This window comes from Zootermopsis nevadensis, unplaced genomic scaffold (assembly GCF_977971745.1).
Source record: "Zootermopsis nevadensis isolate Lab colony 2312 unplaced genomic scaffold, Znev_1.0 Znev_ptg000024l, whole genome shotgun sequence".
In the NCBI taxonomy this organism is placed as follows: domain Eukaryota; kingdom Metazoa; phylum Arthropoda; class Insecta; order Blattodea; family Termopsidae; genus Zootermopsis; species Zootermopsis nevadensis.
In genome coordinates this window covers 9,976,342-10,000,000 of record NW_028259156.1, presented here as the reverse complement: position 1 = coordinate 10,000,000, position 23,659 = coordinate 9,976,342, and the positions used below count along the sequence as shown (strand labels likewise).

The 23,659-nt window shown below is 35.2% G+C and overlaps 2 protein-coding genes across 5 annotated transcripts in view; both read right to left on the bottom strand.

Moving 5' to 3' along the window:
- Positions 1-16,030, bottom strand: part of LOC110831956 (serine protease nudel) — a 32,896-nt gene extending 16,866 nt beyond the window's left edge. Inside the window, exons 1-9 of one of the 3 annotated variants that reach the window (XM_087355434.1) lie at positions 12,079-12,221; positions 10,525-10,626; positions 9,719-9,819; positions 8,970-9,146; positions 4,160-8,230; positions 3,243-3,440; positions 2,544-2,704; positions 1,648-1,775; positions 588-1,364 (exon numbers count right to left, since the gene is read on the bottom strand). In XM_087355434.1, the coding sequence (XP_087211560.1) occupies positions 588-1,364; positions 1,648-1,775; positions 2,544-2,704; positions 3,243-3,440; positions 4,160-8,230; positions 8,970-9,146; positions 9,719-9,819; positions 10,525-10,607 (5,696 nt within the window). In that variant the 5' untranslated portion in view covers positions 10,608-10,626; positions 12,079-12,221. Of the gene's footprint in view, positions 1-587; positions 1,365-1,647; positions 1,776-2,543; positions 2,705-3,242; positions 3,441-4,159; positions 8,231-8,969; positions 9,147-9,718; positions 9,820-10,524; positions 10,627-12,078; positions 12,246-15,600 lie in introns of those variants that run through there. The other 2 variants (XM_087355436.1, XM_087355435.1) reach the window with 2 other exon arrangements.
- A 1,793-nt stretch (positions 16,031-17,823) lies between these two features.
- On the bottom strand, positions 17,824-23,414 carry LOC110831975 (translation machinery-associated protein 16 homolog). 2 transcript variants are annotated; one of them, XM_022068555.1, is made up of 5 exons: positions 23,264-23,414; positions 21,697-21,782; positions 20,302-20,442; positions 19,198-19,346; positions 17,824-18,188 (listed from the first exon to the last, which is right to left on the bottom strand). In XM_022068555.1, exons 1-5 carry the CDS (start codon positions 23,264-23,266, stop codon positions 17,857-17,859), a joined length of 711 nt encoding a protein of 236 aa, XP_021924247.1. In that variant the 5' UTR covers positions 23,267-23,414; the 3' UTR covers positions 17,824-17,856. The 2 variants fall into 2 exon arrangements, with proteins under 2 accessions (XP_021924247.1, XP_021924248.1); XM_022068556.2 differs by lacking the exon at positions 23,264-23,414 and adding an exon at positions 22,696-23,115.
- Positions 23,415-23,659: the final 245 nt, after the last annotated feature.

Below are 23,659 nucleotides of genomic sequence, written 5' to 3'. Positions count from 1 at the left end.
TGAATAACAATATACTTTATACTTTAGAAACTAAATTATAATAAGTATTTTATGAATTTATTCTCCTCGAAATTTCAAAGTGAACAATATTATATGTATTTGTTTTTTCAATCCCAGATATTTAAATTCTGCATACTTTCTATGACCTGTCAGGGACTTTACTTTTGTAACTTATTTATATATTCAAAGTTTTATCTAAATTTCTAAGATCAATTTGTTAACTGGATTACAAATAATAATAATAATAATTAAAGGCTTTGTGTTTTGTCTTAATAATTAATGTCAACAGCATGTCAGTACATGTCTTTGGTTCAAGCCATTCAATTCCAAAGTTTTTACTTTTCTTAAGCATTCTTCATATCACATTCTGGACACAAAAAACAAGCACTGGAGAAAAGCATATTTTTTTACTCAGACTACTGTCAACTGAAAATGATCAAACAAATGTTCACCTCCACAAATTTCAAGCATACACATATCAGTTAACTTGACAATTCTATCTGATATGACAAATTTACAATATATATATATATATATGAGTGTATTAATTAAAATAAAGTATAGAATGACATAATAAAGTTTCTTACCCATCAACACAATGAGCAGCTGTCATAACCCATACTTCATCAAGCAAAACTCCACCACAGTGAAACTCTCCATCCCTGTACAGAGCCACAACCCATGGCCATGCTGCAGGTTCACTTGCCTGACCCCCTACAACACGGCCTTCTTCCCTAATTGGACGTTGTTTATTAATGATGTCTTCTCCAACTAACCCAGTTACAAATGGTGATTTCACTGTAGTCATTGTACTATCCCTTCCGCTTTCATATGATTCAAAACCTTTCAGTTCCACAGACTTGAGTACTGCTTCATCAGCAGATCTAACATATCTTTGTGATATCTTCAGATTTTCAGAATTATTTGTGGTACTTTTATCACTTTCTGGTATTTTCAAGTCAAAATTCAATAATTCACTACTGTCATATTCATTCTCATATGATGTTTGTTGTGCAGGCTCAACATCAGCAGAAGTTTCTTCAGACAGAACACTAATCTTTTTCAGAATGTTTGAGGACAATGCAGCATAAACAGAATTTTTTATAATATGTTTGTTAGTAAGGAGAGTACTGAAGTTATGCCTTTTGAACCTTGAAAGAAATGATTCTCTCTCCTCAGCAGTGGCTTCTTTGGTTCCAAGGTGAATCGGAATACGAGTACCACATGGCATGATAGAGCAGATTACATGCGCTACTTCCTGTTCAGGACAACTAGCAACTAGCCTGAATTCACCATCTGCATCCACAGTCAAGAATGGGCCAAAATAATCAGAAGTTTGTTTCTTTCGCCGAATTATTGGATCACTGTAATTAAAGAACATTTCAAATTAATACATTACCTTATTCTGAAGATCTGAATAGTTATTTCCTCCAAGATCACAAAGATGGTTATCTTCTGGGCTGTAGCACCATGTAGTCTGGTAGAAGTTTAACAACATTCCAGAGGTCCTTGCTCCCTCCATCATCAGGGCAATGAGTGACCTCTAAAACATTGGTAAACTTTATCAGACTACACAGTGTTATAACCCAAAAGACAGCCACTTTCATACTCACCACCATGAGAAACTCAGAACCTAATCAGCCTTACCTGGTTAATTGTCCAACTTCAGATTGACACACTGCAACTGCCCATTCCTTAATTCTGCTACATGTTGGATACCACTTTCCTCGCCAGTTACGATGCAAGAATCCACTGGTATATGATACAGGAAACATCTAAAATATAATGATTTAAGAATTTCATGTATTACAGAATAAATGTCTTCTTATTCTTGGCTTATCAAGTATTATTGCAAACCTCAACCACTGACACTACAAAACAACTGCTGTGAAAATTTTTCCGTCCCTAAGTACCACAACATGAAGGCATATTAGGGAAGTGGAGGTAAATATACACATATGCTTAACCTGAGCACATTATAGAGGCAAGTGGTCAACTTCACACTCTGATAGATTTAATTATGAGGAAAGAGTCCCTGGTACTGAATAAGAGGCTGAGTGCACACCAGAGCTAGTCTGGATGTTGTGGTTAAAATAATTTCCATCCCACTTAGCCTGTAGCTAGTAAAATGTTTATTAATTATTACAAAAATGTCAATAAAAAGGTTACTTGTAGAACTACTTTGACATAATAACTGAATAAATGATGAATTAATTGTAATCTAATCTTCTGTTGCTACAACTAAATATTCGCACAAAGATATTTCAGTTGAAAGCTATCAGTCTTGGACAAAAATATGACATGTACATTTTTGGTACTGATATTCTCCTGAAAAATGTGATTTTATGATAACAGATGACAGTACAGTTAAGTATGTTTCAGTTAAACTACTAATAGTCTAAAATTATTCCAGAAGAAAGAGGCAAGGTGAAGCTTCAAGTAATTACATTTGGACGCTATATTCCATGCATATTATTAATTTCTGAACAACTCAAAACTGAGATATTAGAAAATATTTAGTGTAGTGAATATTGATGGCTCACATGGTGATGTGACAATCTTTCTTCTAGTAGCAAACAATCCATTTCATCTCTACCGTTGGGACAATCTCTTGTTCCATCACAACGCTGCTCCAAAGGTAAACATGTAGTTACCCGAAAATGTCGATCCCAATCTTGACAGCTGAATGATTCCACATTACAACCTGAAAAGACATTTTCATTACCAGTAGACAAAGAGACATACGTCATTCAATAAATCAGAAGTAACTATTTTTCTGCACCAGTAACCCACCTACACCTCGATATTTTTCTGTAATAAATGTATCTCATGTACCAAGCACAAATGTTGAATTATTTGTGACATAATTTTATAATTAACTAACTACATGCAGTACAATCCTTCTGGCCTTAGTCACTGTCAGTCATAAAACACAGGGAAAAAAATTAATGTGGAGTCTATATTAACTATAAGACCTGCTACTGTTACTAAAAACAATGAGAACATTTATTATCACTTTCATGACAATCAAAATGTATTCTTAGGTATATACTTATTACGAGTATTGCCTAGAACAAGAAATTAAGTTATTTAATTAAATATTATACACTTCTGTTTCATGCATTTTATACTAATTTAAATAATAAGCTTTTGTTTTTGCAGTGATGAACGTTATGATTCCTAATAGGTTAGCTGAGTGTGTTTATTTTAAGTTATATAAAATAATCTTTTCAAATACTTACCAAAGCAGCCAAGTTCATCTTCACCTTGCGGACAGTCAAAATAGCTGTCACACAGTCGGTCCTTATCCAATCTTTCTTGACATGTGCAGTCACTCTCATCACTGGTATCATTACAGTGAACAAATCCATCACACCAGTGTATCTCTTTTACACAAGCTGAGCCATCCTGACATGGCACATTCCCAGATGGACATTCCCCTGAAACAATACACAAAATTATTCTCCTCTGTGTGGAAAGGGATTACAGCCTACTGGCCTTTCTGGTAAATTTCTCTGCCAGAGTTTCTAATTTCATTTTGACATTTGATAGTACTAATTGGACTGGGGGTGGGAAGGAAGCAGCAAAAAGCCTCTATCTGCACAGGAAAATTCAACACAGAAAGAGACAAACATTGATGCCCTAAGTGGGATTCAAATCCATTATCTCCATGTTTGAGAAACCAAAGCCCCCACCGTAGACTACACAGCCACTGAGAGCAGCACTGTGCTCTAATAGGAATTAGTTTGGAAAGAATTTCAGAGAGATAGAAGTGAGAGCCATGTCTTTGCTGAACATGTCTGTTCATATTGGAACTTGTGTAGAGCTCATGATTTTCTCAGTGCAGTTTTGGGAATGGATTACAATTCAATTTTGTACAAGTGTAGTGGCAGCAGTACATTACATTTTATTGTGTGGGGGGAAAGGCAATTTAAACCCCCTAACTACGGGATAGCCAGCCATGTGTCACACTAGTATACTACCAGACTATTAACATTGGAATTTAAGTCTGGCCATCAGCCCTATAGTACAGCATTTAAATCCTGTATTCCCATAAAATGAAGGTTAAATGTTCCTGTCTGTATGTTATTTTTGATGAATTTCCTATTGCCTTAACAGTGTTATGTTAAATTTTCTATGACTGTATCAATGTTTTTACCTGCTTCTTTTGGCTGTAAATTCAAAAAATTTTCAGCATTAATTTGCTCATCTGAGAATTCTTGCCTAGCTTGAGTGTTTGCTGCTTGCATACGGAAATTTTGTTCCACATCAGTTTCACCATGATAGAAGCCAGCAGGTGGAGGTGGTTGTATTAAAATAGGAGAAATCATAGGTGCACAGTAGAGATATTGCTGAGCTGAAGTGCCCCCATCCTCTGACTGTGTGTAGTGTGTTGTCAATATTCCAGGGTAAATAAACTGGTCTCCGGGACCTGTTGGATAATACAACTGAGAACCCATGTTATAATCATTATGCCGCTGTTGCTGCTGCTGCTGCCGCCATTGTTCCCATGTTGGAAAATCATTAGACTCGATCTCATTATCACTATTTGTAGTGAAAACGTTAGAATCAGCAGGTATTCTGTAAACACACATTGGATATGGAACCCAAAATGGTGGTACAAGAACAGCTGGTGTATATGCAACATGTTGACTAGCTACAACTGACTTATCTGCAACTTTCTGACTGCTTTCAACAATCTTATCATCAAACTGTTGGCCAATCTTCATGAACTCATCCGTAGCTGTGTTTCCAAATTGTGTGTGTGCTACTACATCCTTATTAAAGCTGACAAATGGATGGAATGTAGATGAAAAAGGGAAACCATATGGACTGCCTGAAATAATATGAATGTCAGAACCAATACTGCCAAATCTGTATGGGGTCTGCATGGAATCAACAGGTCCTGAATATGAATTTAAATTTCTCACATTATTTTTCACTTCCTTTTTGGCAGTTAGATTCTTTGTAGATCCTCTGGAATAATTATGACTGATGGATTTCAACACTTCACTACTACGGATACCAGTTTGTTGAATTTCTGTTACTGGACCTGTAAATGAATCTCTTTCCAAATCAGATTCTGTCTCATTTCTCACTTTTTCTGTTTCCTTCATACTGTGAATATTATCATTCTGATTGCTTGCAGCATCTTCCTTGAAAATAATGCTGTTTATTCCACCCAGAATTTCATAACCAACATGGCTTTTGTCATTTGCTGCTGAAACATGTTCAGATTCTTTGCTTATAACTGATTGAGATTCATTAACGTTGAGAAATGATTTAACTGTGGAAGTATTTTGCAAGCTTGTAAAGTTCCTCTGTGGCATATCTGTTATCATACTGATATTTGGTTTTGAAATAAGTGATTCTGATGTAGTTTCAAATATAAAATTTTCAATTGTCAAATTAACCTGTATTTTATTATCATATGCAGTGTGATCCATATTTACATTATCTGTGCTTGTAACTTCTACATCAGAAGAATGTGCACGTTCTTGAATACTTTCTTCTGTATTTGCACCATGAGAACTTTTAATATTGTAGCTAGTGTCGCCCGTTGTTTCATTTTTACTTTCAACTAGTAATTTATTTTGTATAACTGTCTCAAGAGAACTTTCATAATCTTCATACTCACTTTGATGATCAGTGCTGGCTATCACAGTCTCATTTATATTTTGGTTATGTGGACCCACTTGAGTCATTGATTTAAGAAAGCTTTCAGTAACGGCATACTCACTATGATTGTTCACCCCAATGTTGGCTGTTGCAAAGTTCACATCAGTACTTGGCTCATAAGACTCTGCATGTGTTGTCTGCAGAGAGTTTTTGATATCTTCATACCTGCTGTAATAATTCTGGGCACTGGCTGTCACAGTACCTTCAACCATACTTCGACCATGCAAGTCTTTGTGTGTAGTCATATGAAGAGGGGTTTCAACACTTTCATATTCATTTTCACCTGTCTCAAAACGAAAGCCTTCAACTTCATTTTGTTCTTGTGATTCCTTCCATTTAGTTGTCCCAACTTGATCCATGTCTCCTTCATTTTTACTGGAGTTCTTCATGTTGATACTGGTTGTAAGAACATCAGTTATTTTCTGTTCATGTAATGTTCTTTGTGTAACTGTCTCAGAAGGGTTTTCACTGTCAATATGTTCACTGTATTTATGTATCTGAATACTAACTGTTGCCAGAAGTTCACTTTCATTTTGTTCTTGTGAGCCTGTAGCCTTTTCTAGAAAGGTTTTGCTACTTTCATATTCACTACTTATCGTCCCAAAATTATGGTTTCCTGTTTGTGATTCATTCTGTGTGGATGGTACAAAGGAGTTTTTAATACCCAGCAATTTGCTATTGTTTATTTCAGTACTGCTTGTTACAAAGTCATCTGAGGTCTCTCCTTGTGATCCTTTCTCTAGACTGCCTGTAACAGATGACTGAGTAGTACTCTCAGATTCACTGTGTGTATTCACATGATTGCTATCTGTCACAGCATCTTCAACTATATTTCCTCTTTCTACAGGTCTGTCAATAGCATCCTGGTTCTCACTACCTGGATACTGCTGACTTGTGAATATTGTGGTAACTACAGTGCTCAAGTCATCTTGCAATTCCTGTGTTTGACTCTGTGCAATTATATTGAATTTTGCCAGCTGAGTTATTTCCATTTTACTGCTTGTTTCCACTCCACTTTCTATTATGTCCTGCAAATCCTTTCCTTCATCAGAATTTCCTTTAGTATTTTGATCCCTATAATGTATTATATTTTCATTTGGTGTCTCAGACTTTTCAACTTCCAACCTGTATTTTAATTCCTCCTGTTCAGTTGTCTGTGAAACGCCATCCATATTTGGATGTTCAGAGGAACTGGCAGTAATACTGTGTGTGGTAAAATTGATATCATTCATATCTGTAGCTTCATCTCTATTTCTGTGTTGAAATTCTCCTTGTGTTGTTTCAGGCATGAACTCAGAGTGACTGGATCTTTCAGTATCATATTCATATACTGAACTATAAGGAAATGTTTTAATTTCCATTTCAGATTCAACTCTTATATTTCCTTCCACTGTAGATTCAGTAGCTATGTGATTATGATAACTGTCAACATCACTATCACTATATGTATAATTTAAAATTATTTCAGAATCTGTTACCGGTATCGTGAAACTATCAATTCTGTCACTTTCTACTAATTTCTTAGACCCAGCCCTTCCACCAAGGGGATTTGTATTTGCAAGTTTATATGTTCTATCATGATCATACTTTTTAGATTTTGAAAACTTGGGAGATTTTGTTACACGTGACATAGAGCTGAATATATTTGTAGGTTCATTTTGTGAAAATCTCCTTGGATATGTTACGCCTCCAATTTCATCATCAGATGGGATAGTATGTTCAATTACTCCAGCTCTGGTTGTTTGCCTTTCAAAATTATCTCTCTCACTTTCTTCTTCTGAGTTTTTACCTGCTAACTTGTCAGAAATTATGTCTGTATTTTCAGAGGACACATTCTTTTCTGAAGAATTTATTTGTGACATATTTTCAATTTCAGGACTTGCTGACTCAAAAGTTTCTTCTTGAGATGTTCCGTATGTCTCTTTCAATTCTGAAATAAAGTTCTTTAGAGAGTCAAACCTACTTTCAAGACTACTCACTTTGTCAGAAATTTTCTTCAAAATTTTATGACACTTTACTTCTAGGCATTTATTATGAATTTGACGCCGTTTTCTAACAAGATGGCGATAAAGTTTGGAAATATTCTGATCCACAGGGATAAACATTGAACTCTCATTCTTCTGTTTTGAAAAACCAAGTAAGGTGTTATGGTTCTTAAATTTCTTTGTTGAATTATGACCACTGGTAACTTCTTTCATAGTATGAAGATAAGTACTTGCTTCCATAGCTTCATGTTGCTGAGAAGAAGTAGCCTCTAAATTGAGTGGTACAAATGTAAAATTACTTTCATTGTACTGTATTTTGAAATCATGAATAGTATCATTATGGGTGTAATTTTCTTCAGTCCCCCATGTTGCATTGTGTGTTCCTTCTGGAGTAAGAACAGTTGTAAGAAGACGTGTACTATTTCCAGTTTTATTCCAATTTTTATCCTCATCTAGATCTCGAAGGCTCATTTTAGTCTCCAAATCACCACTAGCAGCAATGCTGTCTTTTTTATCAGTGGGATTGTAAATATACTGGTGAAAAAGGTCCATTCTGTGTTTAATATCTGAAATACAAATGGAATAGTCAATTATTACAAATCTGAATGCATAACAGACCTTATCAGTTAACATAGCAGGGAGGAGCAACAGAACTTGTGATATTTGAGGTTATACATCAGTGAAAAACTAAAAAAAAAATATTTATTTTTTGAGAACAGTGTGGATAGCATATTATTACTATTGATGCAGATGTGCAGGGAGATACTAAAACAAACACTTTGTAAAAACATACTACCTCCATCTTTAGGGCTGAAGTGCCTGAAGAAGAAAGCAGTATGTTCTCTCAAATAATGGTTATCTACCTACAAGTTAACATGGCATTACAGCTCCAAATATCACCATCAACATCTTTACAACCATGAGAACCTAAAATCTCATATTACTAATTTTATGAAAATATTTGTTTTAGATTAAACATTCTATAAAAATCAGTTTAATTCAGCTCACTTAAGTTTACTCCTTCCATTCTAACATATGTAAGTAGGTGCAGAAAATTGTGAAGCCTTATAATATGCACTACATTTGAATGTACACATGTTAGTAATGTCAGTTACTTGTATCAGAGTAAAGTAATAATATGGTTATAAAATATATAACCAATATTCCTTTATTAAAATTTTATATATGAATACACTCACTTACTGAACAGATAACTTGTAACAGGAATAATTTTAATGGCTCTTAAACAGTTACATCATTTCACTGTTCAATCTTTATGGAAGAATATGTAATTTTTGTTCTTACGTGTAGCATTATAAGCAATGGTGGCAATTAATACAGCAACTGCAGCCATTCCCAGCACTACAGTTACAATTACAGCTGGGCGTCTGTTCCTTCTAGTACAGCTGTATGCTGAATGAAGCTCACGGCAGGCAAATCTTTTCTCCCACCATCGCTGGGACCACGTTCCAAATGTCGGTGCTAAAACACAAACATCTTTTTCCACAAAAACTGTCTAACCGAACTGTGTGCATCAATGGAAGGATAGATATAGAATGCCAATGGGTAGACAAATTTGTTTACAGAAATTCCAAAAATTCATCTGAAATACTGATATTACTGTTTTGAGAAATTAACCATTTATGATGTCCATAACATCTTGTATCTTCATGTCTAGTGTTCAGAATTATATGATTCAGCACTCAACCCAACCTCTCTGTTTACTTAGATACCATTTGATGGAAGAAACAGACTGCATCATGACTTTTCTTAACTATAAATAAAGTCAGTAATAGATTCTCCAATCTTATTTTACTTTGAAGATTTCTGTCTTCTGGGTTGTTGCGCTGTGTAGTGTAGTCAATGTTAACCAACGTTTCAGAGGTCATACTGCCTCCGTCATCAGGGCGATACGAAATCTTCATACTCACCACTGTGAAAACCTCAAATCTTACATTATTTTACTTTGTTGTGTACAGTAATTTCTCAAGATCTCATTATTTAGCTATCACAAATGTAGCCACAACGAAAGACACAAAATAAGCACTACATACCCTGACATTCCTGACTCTCTCCTGCATTCGGAGGTACAGTTCCTTCTGAATGGCATTTCACCTGCAATGGGATGTTACACTCTGCCTCAGAGTTCATTACACTGCAAAAAGGAAACATTTGGAACAGATATAAAAATTTTCAGATTCAATTTCAATCCTACAGAAACTGAAGCAAAATACTTTCATGCAAATGTTTTTTCTCAGTGAAGCTGAAAACGAGAAACTTGGAGATAACTATAAAATATAAACTAAAGCTAAAGATGTCTAATTAATATTTATTTAGGGAGAGAATTTATCTGTAGCGTATTATTGTATGTGTAGTGTGCCCTGGAGTTATGATATTTCCTTGAGCATCTGGTAGTTATTCAGTTCATCAAAAAATTCTCTTCTTTTATGGAACAACATTTGGTGAACAGTACAAATTCTGAAGTCCCTCATTAAACATGATTTCCACATTTCCATCGCACTATCTTTCTGAGGTTAAAATACTATCCTTGGTACTTTTTTCTTGTAAACATCAATCTAGATTTTGCTTTAGAGCAAGAGACAAATGTCACAGCCATATAAAACTGTAAGGAAATTAATTACATACGTAAGTTGTCCCTGCACTAAAGCACCATGATAAAAACATAGTGGAATGGAGGTAAAGCTCTACGTATTCTAAGTATTGATATTATATTAAACAAGTTAGCCCAAGTAAATCACGGTAACCAGTGCAGCCTGTGGACCCCCTCCCCCTACATATGAAGTACCCGTTATTGTTGTCAAATTTTAACCAAAACTGTAATATAAACCGGGATTCTCACGCCAGTGAAGATGTCGATGTTGGTCTTCTGGGTTGGAATGTCAAGTGGACTTGAAGGTAGATACCAGCATTTTGACAAGACATACTGTCTCCATCTTCGGCTCTGAAGATGAAGACCCAGAAGATAGACATTAACAAAACTATAATGTTTCAACAAATGTCATTTTAAAAATTCCTCAATACCAAACTTCTCATTGGCGGTTCTCAAGCTGTTACATGTGTCGGGTGGACAGACGGACGGAGCTGTTTTAATAGGCGCTCCACAGCGTTGTGAACGCTCTTAAGAAAGGAAGATAAAAATAAATCAGTGCCTCATTAAAGAACACATAACGACATAAAATCGGTCCTGTATCCGCTTTATTCAACGGCGCTTTTGGTAAATCAGACTACATAGCATCTAATGATAGGTTGATTAATGAAGAATGAATTGGAAAGAATACAGAAGGAAACGGTCGTGGTCTAATTTAGGATATCCCGACACTTGCTTGTTGTCATCGAGGACAACCACGAAAAGACTCGGGATAGCTAGATGTAAACCCGACGCCTCCCGCACACAAAAGGCAGGAATACTCGGCCACGACGTCTGGTCGAAATATAAACAAACGTTGTCAACTTATGAGTCACCATACTGGCACGTTTCTACAGGACAAATAAATGACAAAAATTCGAACACGTTCTTCCACTTATGGAAATGAAGTAGGCTACAGATATTCTGGGGAAAACTCTGTATCTAAAACAGATTACGAAATTCATCGTTAAATCACGGTTTCCGTTGACATCTTAGAAAGAAGGACGAGTCATTTTATTATTCCATCTAAAATAGCATGAGTCCTACAATCTTTCACTACAGGAACTTACTTTCACCTTAGTGACCAACACGCAAATTACAAGTAATTATTCTTACACCGCACTGCTCTGAAAATTGTCTCTAGGAGCTGGAGGAAACGACAACCGCACAGTCTCCCAAATGCCAGGGGAAGAACAGTGTAGTTTTTAAATGGAATAGTCCCAGTGCTTGCTTAAATAACATTTACTAGTTGTGACATATTGTAAATAATCTATCTGTATGTTACTGGTAGTAAGATTAAGAGCCAATGGTGTGACGATGTTAGAAACTAAAGCATAGTCAGCGAAATTGTAAACAAGAGCACATTATAATAAAAAAATCACTGCACCGGATGTAGTCCAAGTGATGGAATCTTAACTGAGACGAAAAATGTTTACTTATTACCATTTTAACAAAACTATTTACACTTTCCTAAACGAGAACAGAAATCGTAAAAAAAATTTACAACACAAAACGAAAGACGTCAAACGGGTCTTGTCTTAGCGTTAAAAGGAAATAAGAAGCAATTATTCGCGTACACTGTTAAGTCAAAATAAACTTATATTGTGCATTATGTAAGGCTACTTCAATATTGTCCTCAATCGATGAAAATCCAGTCATAATATAATCTCTTTACAAATTGGGCACGTAGACCTACCTTCTTTAACCTGTCTAAGTAAAATATATGGTGCAGAGGAAAATAATATATACAGGGATTTTAAACTGTACCTGGGAATTAAATTAAAGACAGAAGAAAACTGCGAAAGCTCAAGAACCGAGGAACCTTCCCTCCAGCACTGCCAATAAGAGACTGAAAGGGGGTGACTGTCTGTTGACCTAAGTCTGCTATCTACACAGCGAGTTCTCAAACTATAATACATACAAATAGTGCCCCTGTACAGCTGATTCCAGTTACATGGCTTAAATCCCTTAAGATGGAAAGTTATAAAATTCATGACACCATCATCAATAAAACTTCTTTTTCAAAACATTATTATTAAACAGCTGGGCATTGAAACTACTATTAATATTTTTTAGCTTTTGCGCACACCATCTTTGTATGCAACCGAATACGATACTAACTTAAACTCGTACCTTTTTCATATTATTAAACTTCATATACAAGCTGTCCCAAAAATATGTGCACGTAATGGTTGTGTGTAAACAACGTTTTGCAACATTCTGTATAATCCAGTCAACATTTTCAGATTGCATACACACGTATAATAGCTTGACAAATGTAAATCATAGAAGAGTCTTGCATTTGTCGTTCGCAAAGTATACGAATGTTAATCGACTTCGAATCAATAACACTTTTTTCGCTTAAATATATTTTCATGAATGTATTTGTTTATATTGTATATGACAACGCTGTCAATAGCTCAGAATATCGTGTAAAGAGTCAAACAATACGGGATTAATGAATTTGCAAAGATATAGATGGAAGGTAGGCTATGGTCTAATTCAGGGTACTGCCCCAGAATTTCATTGGAGGCACTAATGAAAACCAGAAGTAAAGATAGCGGGGCTCCGGGCCAAAACATGAAATGGCACCTCCCAAATACGAAGTTGTTGTCACCTTTTGGCCTATAAGTTACCATCTCAACATTTGTTCGCAAAGATTGAGCAAAACCACATTACACATTACTTGGTATAACCGGATTCCTAGCCAAGTTCGGAACGTCGGACGTCACAAATATGGAGTGCCACTAGTTACAAATTGAACAGGACTAAATTCAATGTACGTGCATAATATTTGAACATTAAGGGCCTCATTTGGGGAGGCTCATTTAACATCTTTTTGATGGGGGCTTTATGTTCAATGAAAATTAATTTCTGCTACTCTCCTGTTCATTTCGTGACCATTAACTGGCAGTTATCGAAACATATTACGCAAGCAGCAAATTGCCTATTCACAAGTTTAGTCAAAGGAGATGAAAGGCCGATAGAATTCCCACCGTATGAAAGGCACATACAGAAACTGAACTGTTACAAATGGAGCATCTTTCGGGATTTCACTTCGATTTTTTTGAGCTGTTAGATCAGTTTCAGTGCAACTGGGGTGCAGTATGCCGTCGCCAGGGACGGCATTCAGACTTGAGTCGGCAATGCAGATGAAGAATAAAGGAGTCCGTTTCCACACACAAACACACCCGTCTTTTTCTGATGAAAACTTTGTTTCTCATTTTTCTTTGTGTGCTACATGCCCCACCCATCTCGTTATTCTTGATTGGATCGCTCTAATATTATACGACAATACAAATTATGAAGCTCCTCATTGTACAATGGTATCCATTCCACTGTTAAACACAGATAGTATCTGCATTTCTATTAATAATAAACTGTGTGACCACGCCCATCTAGTGCCAAGGTCAAGAATGAGTAGGAGCTGTACATCTCTCCCCCGAAGTGCCTACATGGTGCATAGTGGGACAGCTTCACTTTAATAAACTGTGTGCCAGTAGTGGCACTGTCATTCCACAAATCAAGTTACGCGCATTCTGATTAACTGTGGGTACCAGTACATTTGAGGAGCGGAGATTTTTATGAAAACGTTCATGTTGGCGAACAAAAGATTTTTGGTATACATTGGTCCACTATGATCGCCATTTTACATGGTTAAATTTAAACATTATAAAAGTCCTCATGGAAACTCACTGTACAAATTACATGTAGTATAGGTGTATTTAAGTTATATGACTTACCTTCATATGTTTTCTACATTACATATATTTTGCACTTCTATTTGTACATGAAGCCTAGCAAAAAATGTAGCTGAAAATGTCAATAAAACATTTACTTGTTTATTTATGGTTTACTTAATGATATTTTCAATAAAATCAGATTATAAGTGTCAAATAATATAAGTAAATGCACTGTAAATTAAAGCCTATGTTAAGGTATTATCTCGGCATCTAGAGGGACTGAGGAAAACCATGTAAATTGTTTAAGGATATCCAGTTGCCAGGATGATATTTGAACCCAGAATCACCAGAATACGAAGCACGAGTGCTAACCACTTGACCGCAATATTTTGGGTCATTAAAATAGAAGCTAACTTTGGCACTACAAAAGAAATATAGCAAAAAATCATTTTTTGTACATCTCCTGAGACCAAAACCATAAAGACAAGTATCATGTTTTCTAGGCGACGAGTACGCCTCTATTGTCAGAATGACAGCCACCGTCATACCCACCACCGTGAGAACTTCAAATCTTATCTACAAAGGAGGTTAGGCACCATGCTACACAGTGCAGCATCACAGAAGACAATCATCTACAACAGTGGTATTCAAACTGGGGTACACGAAGACATCTTGGGAGGTACGTGAAATTTAAAAAAAATATATTATTTTATGATAAACACTGAATAATCAGTAATGTAATTTATTTAATTTATTTTAGATGTAGATTATATACTATGTATAACTTGAATTATACACCAACAACTTTGGGGGTACAAAGTTGAAGAGAAATTATATCTGATCTACAACTTATTTTCTGTTTCAACACCACCAGACCACATCATCATGAGATAACATTGTTTCAAAGTATTCAGAACTACAATACCGAACCCAAACATAAAACAGCAAGAATTTTCTTGAACCTTAAGAAATCAAAGATCGTGTTCTCTTAATGAACTAAAATGCTAATAAGTGTCTCTGAATTTTACTACTTAGGATGTACATATAAAAACAAACAAAATTATTTTAATAATAAAATATATGCGTAATCAGTTATCTAGCATTTAGTAATTTTAAATCTAAACCAGAGGTTCCCAAACTTTTATACCCTTAAAACATTTCATAAATTTCACGCCCCCCTTTCCAGAACAAGTGCAAGCAAACAGATTTGACATAAAATTTAGTTATGAGTATACATTTTTTTATAATTTAGTATATATTATTCAATGCATTTAATTTAAAAACTAATAAAATACACGCTTCATACCCGGATTAGTGGGATGGATGTGGTTGCTTCTGTGAACATAATTTATCATACCGAGGTTGGAGTTTTGAAATGGCCGCTCTAAGGTCATTTTCCAAGTTCATCGTAGAACGATAATTTGTTTTAATGGCTGCCACTGCTGAACTGCCTCAACCAAGCGAAGGATGTTAAAAATGTTTCTCCATATTTCGTTAAAAAAAGTTTTTCATACAAACAACATGCCCCCCCCCCCAGGGGAGCGCGCCCCAAACTTTGGGAACCTCTGATCTAAACTGAAATTTGTATACAATTTCTAAAACATACCTTTCAATATTGCATTCCTTCTGACTGTTGTTGCTGGTAGTGAGTTTAATTTTGTCATCTTGAAAAGTCAGGAACACTTTATATCTTGAGAAAATAGTATTCATTATTTTTACATTTAGACTAGTACTGAAAAACATAAACTGTGGTTCCAGATGATGGGACAAAAATTAAGGTTAAAAGGGAAATTTGTTTAAGGTGTCATGGGACGAGCAGTTCTTCATCACACACGATTTCTGAGCACTTGTTTAAAATTCTAAAAACTGTTCACAAATAAAAACAACACATCACTTTAACAGAAAATGTATCCCTTATATAAAGTTCCGCTTCTTTTCAATGAATGCATAAACTTACATACGTTCTGAAAGGAGAACAGGATGATCTATGGAGAGGAAATTCATTCCACTAATGTCTCACATGTTCTCAAGAGCGTATCTAAACTGCACGCAAGTCATGGAAGCCGAAACAAAATAACCCTGACTCAAGCATCTGACAGGAAGTAGCAAAGAGAGAGTTTAATACATTCAGCATTTTTTCACTGGAAGGTAGACTGGTGTCGGTTTCATGTCACTGATCAGCAAGTACAAAGTACAAAGAAGATGAAAAGTTACCATCCATGATCTAATACTTAACATATGTACAGACTAATACAGTCAACTTGCAAACTTGTTGGTTTGAAGAGATTTCAATGATCATAACATTATATATTACTCATATTTTATTAAAATACTGCAAAATGACAACGTATAAACATTTTTATTATAGCTTTTGCATCATTACCTGGAAACGTGAAATGCATTCACAGCAGGGCATCCACCCTTAAATCAGCACCTCTGCATGAAGACGTATTGGGAAGTAGTGATGTAGCTCCACACATTCTTCATTCTTAAACTTACTGGTTGATATCCACCGGTTAGGAGACAGGGTGGGTCACAGAGCCAGTCTGGATGTGGTAGCAAAGGGAAATATCCCTGCTTCTACCAAGAATTGTTCCTTGGTTATCCAGTCACCACTTCACAGATTGAACTATTCTGGCTCATAAGAATTTCTAACACAAAATTAATTAACCTAGAGTTATGCATTACTAAAACATCCAATACAGGAACTAACTGATCTAACAAATGAACACACAAATCTTTGAGACATGAAATACAACAACTACTGATCCATTGAAAACTATGTACTTTTTAAATTCTGAATTATAAAATCCTTGCAATTTAACACAATCTGGCCATCTCACTTTTATTTTTGTTGAAAGCACATATCCATTCACCATTAGCCTGCTATTTGCCTTAGCCTGTTTGGAAGTTCTTTCAGAGTTCTTGTCAGGCCTTCTCACCTACCCTGAAGGTGCTGGGGGCAAGTCCCTACTGTGTGTCACCCTGACATTTGAATAGTTGCCTCCTCTCCCACAGCATGGATGTACTTTGGGAGGGGCAGACCATAAACACAATGGATATATCAAGTAATGAAAGATGTAGAGATGACAGGAAGAGACTGGAGAAGGGGCAGTCAGAAACTTCTATACAAACATTGATCCAGAAGTGCAGAAGTGTAACTCAAAACTATCGACAATGTCACAAAATAGGATTTGAGGCTTTCGTACACATTAAATTTACTGAAGTTTTCTTGGGCAATAAGCAGTATGAGAATTATGTTAATTCCTTTCTCACATCACTGATTATCTTTCATAACAATGTTACTTCACTATATGCAATTATGATGAATTAAATAGATCACACTGAAAAATCACAAAGTTGTACTTCATACTTTCACACTCATTATTTACTGGCTGCTGTATAAAGCACCACAAAACCCTCAATAACTAAGTCATAATACCACCAACAATAACACCCACACGAGGAACTGAAGTCTAAGTATCCAACAATTTCAAATCAGTCTGTCGTAAAGAAATTAATCTTACAAACACCCCCACTGGCCAAACTAATAAAAATGATTATCAGATTCATTAATGACACTGTTTCAAGTAAATAGGTTATTGACAAATTCTTAGTTTATTTATCAGCTATATATTACAATTAACAATTGCAATGTACAGCACTAAATGAAATGGGGAGATGAGCATGAAAAGTAGGCAGGTATGAAATGGGAAAGGGATGAAACGTGAATATAATGTGAAGCTATAACAATGACAATTTTTTTGGATTATATAACTGCCATTATAGTGGTCTTTTTAAGAGTAAGGTAGATAAATAAGAACACATAAACAATTAAATAAATTTATTACTGAATCTGGCACTATTTGCTGTCGATATCCATACTATCAGCAACTGTTAGTTCACGTGTTTCGCTCTCCAGGATTACTGGAGTCTCATTAACATCTGATTTGACAACATTTTGTGGGTTAGATTCCTTATTCTGTACAATGGGTGCCTTCACAGACAGAGCACTCTTCACAGCAACATTATCATCTATAACTAATTCCTCTTCATTGAGCTTTGGGCAAGTGACAAGATCCCGAAGGCTCTTACGACTAAACCTCCTCAACTTGAAGTTTTGCAGTAAACGCAACTCCCCATCCCAATTTCGAAGCATTTCCAACTGTTTAGGAATTGTAACATCTGGAATTTCTGTAAAGATTAAGGCAAATGAGATTTAAAATAAAATAAAACTGATAATGGATTCAATTTTTCCACTGTATGATGATGTCCTGGATAATTTATTTTTAGAGAACTCAGGCTATGTTGGTTCCACATAATGTTTAATGCAAGACATTTATTGCAGTAAATCAAAGCTGCTAATATGTTTATAGTTATGAAACATGTAAAGCAGTCTGGTTTAAATTATATTCCACTTGGAACCAACAGTAACGAACAAGCACAGCTATATTATCTCATGAGATCTGGATTCCAAATTTCACTAAAAATCTAATGTTTATTCTCTGTTCTAATGATTTTCATCCATATTTTAGACAACAAAATACTGCGCCAACATTACACTTACTGGAAACCAAAAATAAACCATAAATAAATTTATAATTGTGAATATATTCCACAAATGAGTCAGGGTTTCTAAAATTAAACAGTGTTCAAAAATATGCAAATTAAATTTTGTGTCTCTAAAACTGGCGAACTCTTTTTGGGCAGAATAATGGACCTGCCGTCAGACATAACACTAAATAATAATAATAACAACAACAACAACAACAACAACAACAACAACAACAACAACAACACACATTCCAATTCCCAAACACAAACTGAAAGAAACCCAAGATTATTAAGAATAAAACCTGTATTACATATTAACATTAAAAACATAATACTTCTTTCTATAATGGATGTTGAAGAAACTATTAATAAGAAATTACCTCTACTTACGCAATAAATTATCAATGTGGCCTTAGTTATACAATTATTAATATAAATGTTAAATAATACTACAATACAATACAGTGAATGCATTTCTTCATTTGACTGATTCATGCTGTTAATCCATCTGGCTCAAATCTGAGCGGTACTCAGTTCAAATTCCAACTAGCAACTTGCTACCAGACATTTCTTATGGTTTTACTCAATCCTCAAGTCAAGTGCAGGGACAGTAGGGAGTTAAAGATACTGGAACTGTTAACTGACTTACCCAGTCCACACGTAGCAAACTCCTCTTCCTCACGCAAGAGAGTGAGACGTATGATATCTTCTCTGCTTGCATGTTGTCTGTTTTTGCGATTTCCAATTGAGTGTTTTAAACTAATCTGTTCCAATTCTTCTTTAAATCTACCAAGATATCTGAAACACAGACATTTGTTTTAGTGACTGTTCTTGATGAACTAAAAGTTACAATGTAAATGAATACAATCAGATGTTTACTGCAGAATTTAAAACCTTCACAATCTCTTTAGCCTACTAGTGTCAGACAAAAAAGTTCAATTTCTGACATATAGGTTGGGTTTCAACACATGCACTTCTAATTAGTATATTTTAATGTTAATTTCCCCTCCTCAAAATTTTTGGGAATACAGGGTAGTAAAGAACAATATATTTCAATCTTGAAATTCCAATTACATATGTAAACATATATGGCATCATCATAAAACAAGGAAAACTGGTGAAGAAACATTTTCCATTGAATACACAAATGTTACAAAATAAAATAACTTTCAATCATATTTCAAAAGAAACAACGGTACTTGTTGGTTATTGGGACACAAAACGGAAGAGTTGAATATCTGGACTTGGATTGGACGGAAAACTGTCCTCATGTCCTAGTAAATTCCCTTCTTATGCTTCCAGCAAAGTGCTTTACTAAGGTGTGTCCACACTACTCACGCTTGGACTTATGCTGCAGAAATGCATTGCGACTGTTGCACAGTCTATAAAGACAGTTCTATCAAGACTGTAGGGAACTACATGAGCCCATGACACTGGCTGATCATGCTGCTGGACTCAGGCTTATTCACATGTAAGACAAGAGCATGAACCTTTAAGGTTGACACGTCAAGTAAAGACCAAGCGTGTGGCAGAGTGTCAGTTAGTCAGTCCCATGATACATCTCAGAATATAAAACAGGGATATCAATGAAATGAGAAATGATGTGAGAAACAAAGGTACTTTCAGAAAAATCTGTTACTTAATGCACCATAAATCCAGCATGGACAGCCCTGGCACAGAACTTGGAGGGAAGCAAGTACCTTAATTGGTTAAGATAAGTCATCACCTTAAGAAATGTTAATAAACCACTTACAGTTCAATTATGATCAAAATAAGTTCAGGCGTATACTTTGTGATATCAGGCACCAAATGATCTCGAAACCACAGGAACTTTTCTCCAATCAAGTTCTGCTTCATGTGATGCATAAGTTTAGTTTTCTCACGTGTTGTAATCCTGTGGTGTTAAAAACACAAAATAAGAAGGTTTTTAGAGACAATACTGAAGTTAACAAGAATGAAGAAAAAGCAAAGAACATGACTAACTTAGGATTTATCTTCCTTCTTCATTATATGCAACTAATTAGACATGTTTTACACTGTTTACCATCTTATTAGCTGACAAGAAATGAGGTCCCACAAAATGATTGAGCATTAACATAGTGTAAGTTGGCAGCCACACAATAATTATGAATTATGATAATGAAACATATTTATTTTACAGACAACACTGACAATTAAGCCCTTTCACCCATTAACATTCATACAAGGGTCACTCGAGGTCTGCATACATTACTTTTTCTTGGAAGGTAATACATATTGTTCGTAGGATAAAATACAGCGTGGGAGTCGGGTAGCAACACACTGCTACAAAATTAAGTAGTAGTCTTGAGCCCATAATTTACTGGGTGATTATTTTGTAATTTAATTATATTATTTCAGCTGCACTGTGTCTCACGAGAAAAATTATTCTGATTTGGAAAGTGGCAATCCTAGTCTATTTCAGGATACTATCCAAGCATCTATCTGGAGAGACTGAAGAAAACTATAAGAAGATTCACAGTACCTCCTGAAAAACTCTAAAGTATTACTGCTCTACCATCATACTCTGTGCTAAATGCAATATGGCATTAGGCAATGTGTATCCGTATCAGAACACTGCAGTATCAATTGGATTCTGTCAACAATTTGTTCAATGAAGATAAATCAGTTGGAAATGAAAGAAAATTAGTGTAAAAAAAAATAATAATATCATCATCATCATTCAGGGCTGTGTACAAATGAGTGGACTAACTAAAACATATCCATGAACATGCCCATATGCAAACAACTGCTGACTGAACTGTGTAGCCAGGTGGACTTTCTAGAATGTGGAGAACAACCAATACCAGTTATTAGCAGCTTTCTACATGGTAATCAAGAGGCAAGCCATGAGCAAGCTTTAAGTCACATCAACAACTGTCCCCATTTAATCATGCAGTTAACATGATTGTATCACAAACTGGGTAGGAGGTATTGAAGCATGCACCTCACTCCCAATTTTTTCTCTTTATAAATGCCATGTGCAGGGACAAACTATAAAACTAGACTTTTAGAAGTTGAACACCTTTGCTGTACCAGTGTGAAATTAAAGTAAAAGTAAAGGATGCATGAATCAAACTTGGCACTTGTTTAAGGTAAAAAATTATAAACCTATATCTAAAAATCTTACTTTTTGGTTTGCTTCGTTAGCTTTACTGCCTTCCGACTTTTTGGATGCAGTATTTTCTTTGAGAGTTCTTTCTTTATAGACTTCGGCTGAAACAAATTATGGAATATAAAACACAGAGAACACACTAACAGACAAATAAGTGAGATTTTATACTATACTTCTCTTTCTACATGTAATTTGTAAAAGAATAACCATTATAACTTCATCCAGTATGAAGAAAACACCACTATCATATATAAAGTCATATTAAGTTTGACAGTTTAGGTCTGTTTTGTTTAATGTGGTGACAGGTGAAAATAACATTGCAAGTTCAGCTGGCTTTAAACAATTCAATCATTTAATTTACAGTTAAAACTACAGATACCAGTATGGAAGATGGTCATGCTATGCATCAGTTTCCACTACTATAAAGCCTGAGCACATAATTTAAAGTGCAGCACCCTCAACCTTAACCACCCATACACACACACACAAAATTACCATTTTGAAACAAATTTATAATACAGTGTAAATGGGCCTCTTTTAGCATGTACCTGTATGAAATCAGCCACCGGCAAACTTGCTGTATAATTCAAGCTTTACATAACATGTTTATTATACCCAACACAAACATAACACAAACTAATTAAACTAACCTTAGGGAGATAGGAATTGATGAACTGAACTGGATGCAGCTAGCTCAGGACAGTACAGTGGCAAGCTTTTGTGAACACGGTGATGAATATTCAGGTTCAGGAAAGAAAGTGGGCTATTCTTTGACAAACCCAGTTTAAAATCGACTTTCAAGGAATTTCCTACACTATAGAGCGCGTGTGAGTGAGTGATCCCTAAATTTATAACTGTCAGAAAACTGTAAAGTATACTGCATTATGGACAACATTATTTAACTTCCCTTCAACAACCTACAGAGTTCCATAAATACAGCTTAAATGAAGGAGCCACAACAAAATACACTCAACCAGTCATGCCATATGCTACATAGAAGTATTATATACTCACCATCGCTATCAATTAATTTGCATAGGTTGGGAAGGAGAACATACTTCTATAGCCATGAGTGAAACTAATGATTATTTTGGTTGTACTGGAGATTGTAGTAATGTTAATATTTTAGGTCTATGTTTAATTACAACATTTTACAAACATGAAACAAATATTAGGGCTACAACTTTTCAAATATGGCATTGTAAACATCACGTCAGGCGATATTTCATGTTCTATTAGCGGCGAGTATGAAGATGACTGTCTTCTGGGAGTCAACGCACTGATGATGGAGGCAGCAAGCACCTCTGAAACGTCGGTACACTTCTACCAGACTACACAGCGCAACATGCCAGTAGATGTTGAGGTTCTATCTCATTGAAACACATATGCGTTTTTCGTTTGGATGATATTATAACGTTGCAAACCATTTTAACTAACGATAATGACAACATATTTAACGCTCACTGTAATTATACCTGAATACCGAACACAACCTATTCATTAATTTGTAAAAATATTACTTTGTCTTTCATTTTGAATTTTACACACTCTGGCAAAAAGAAATAAGTATTGATGTACTTACCATTTTATGATAAAAATATGTACTTGCTTAAAGTCACATATTTTTACAAATAAGATAATAGAGGAAAATTCTAACCACCCACCAAAGATTATCCACTTGTGGTTAATTTTGTTCACCTATGGTCAAACATTCGAGTAAATTGTTTCTCTTATTGATCGCGTAGGTGGCAGCACTATAACGAAATAGTGTCATGTAGACAGCAGTACAGTAGTGGAACTATCAAATACTGTAATGAATTTTTAGAATTTGGCGTTTTGTTTGTGTAATTTATAAGCGAGTTGGATTAACATATGCTCATAACACACATAAGTAATATGATCAAATTGATTTGTGCGATGGGTTCCTGTTTATTCTATCTTGATTATTTACTGCCACAGGCTTAAAATTCGAAGTTTG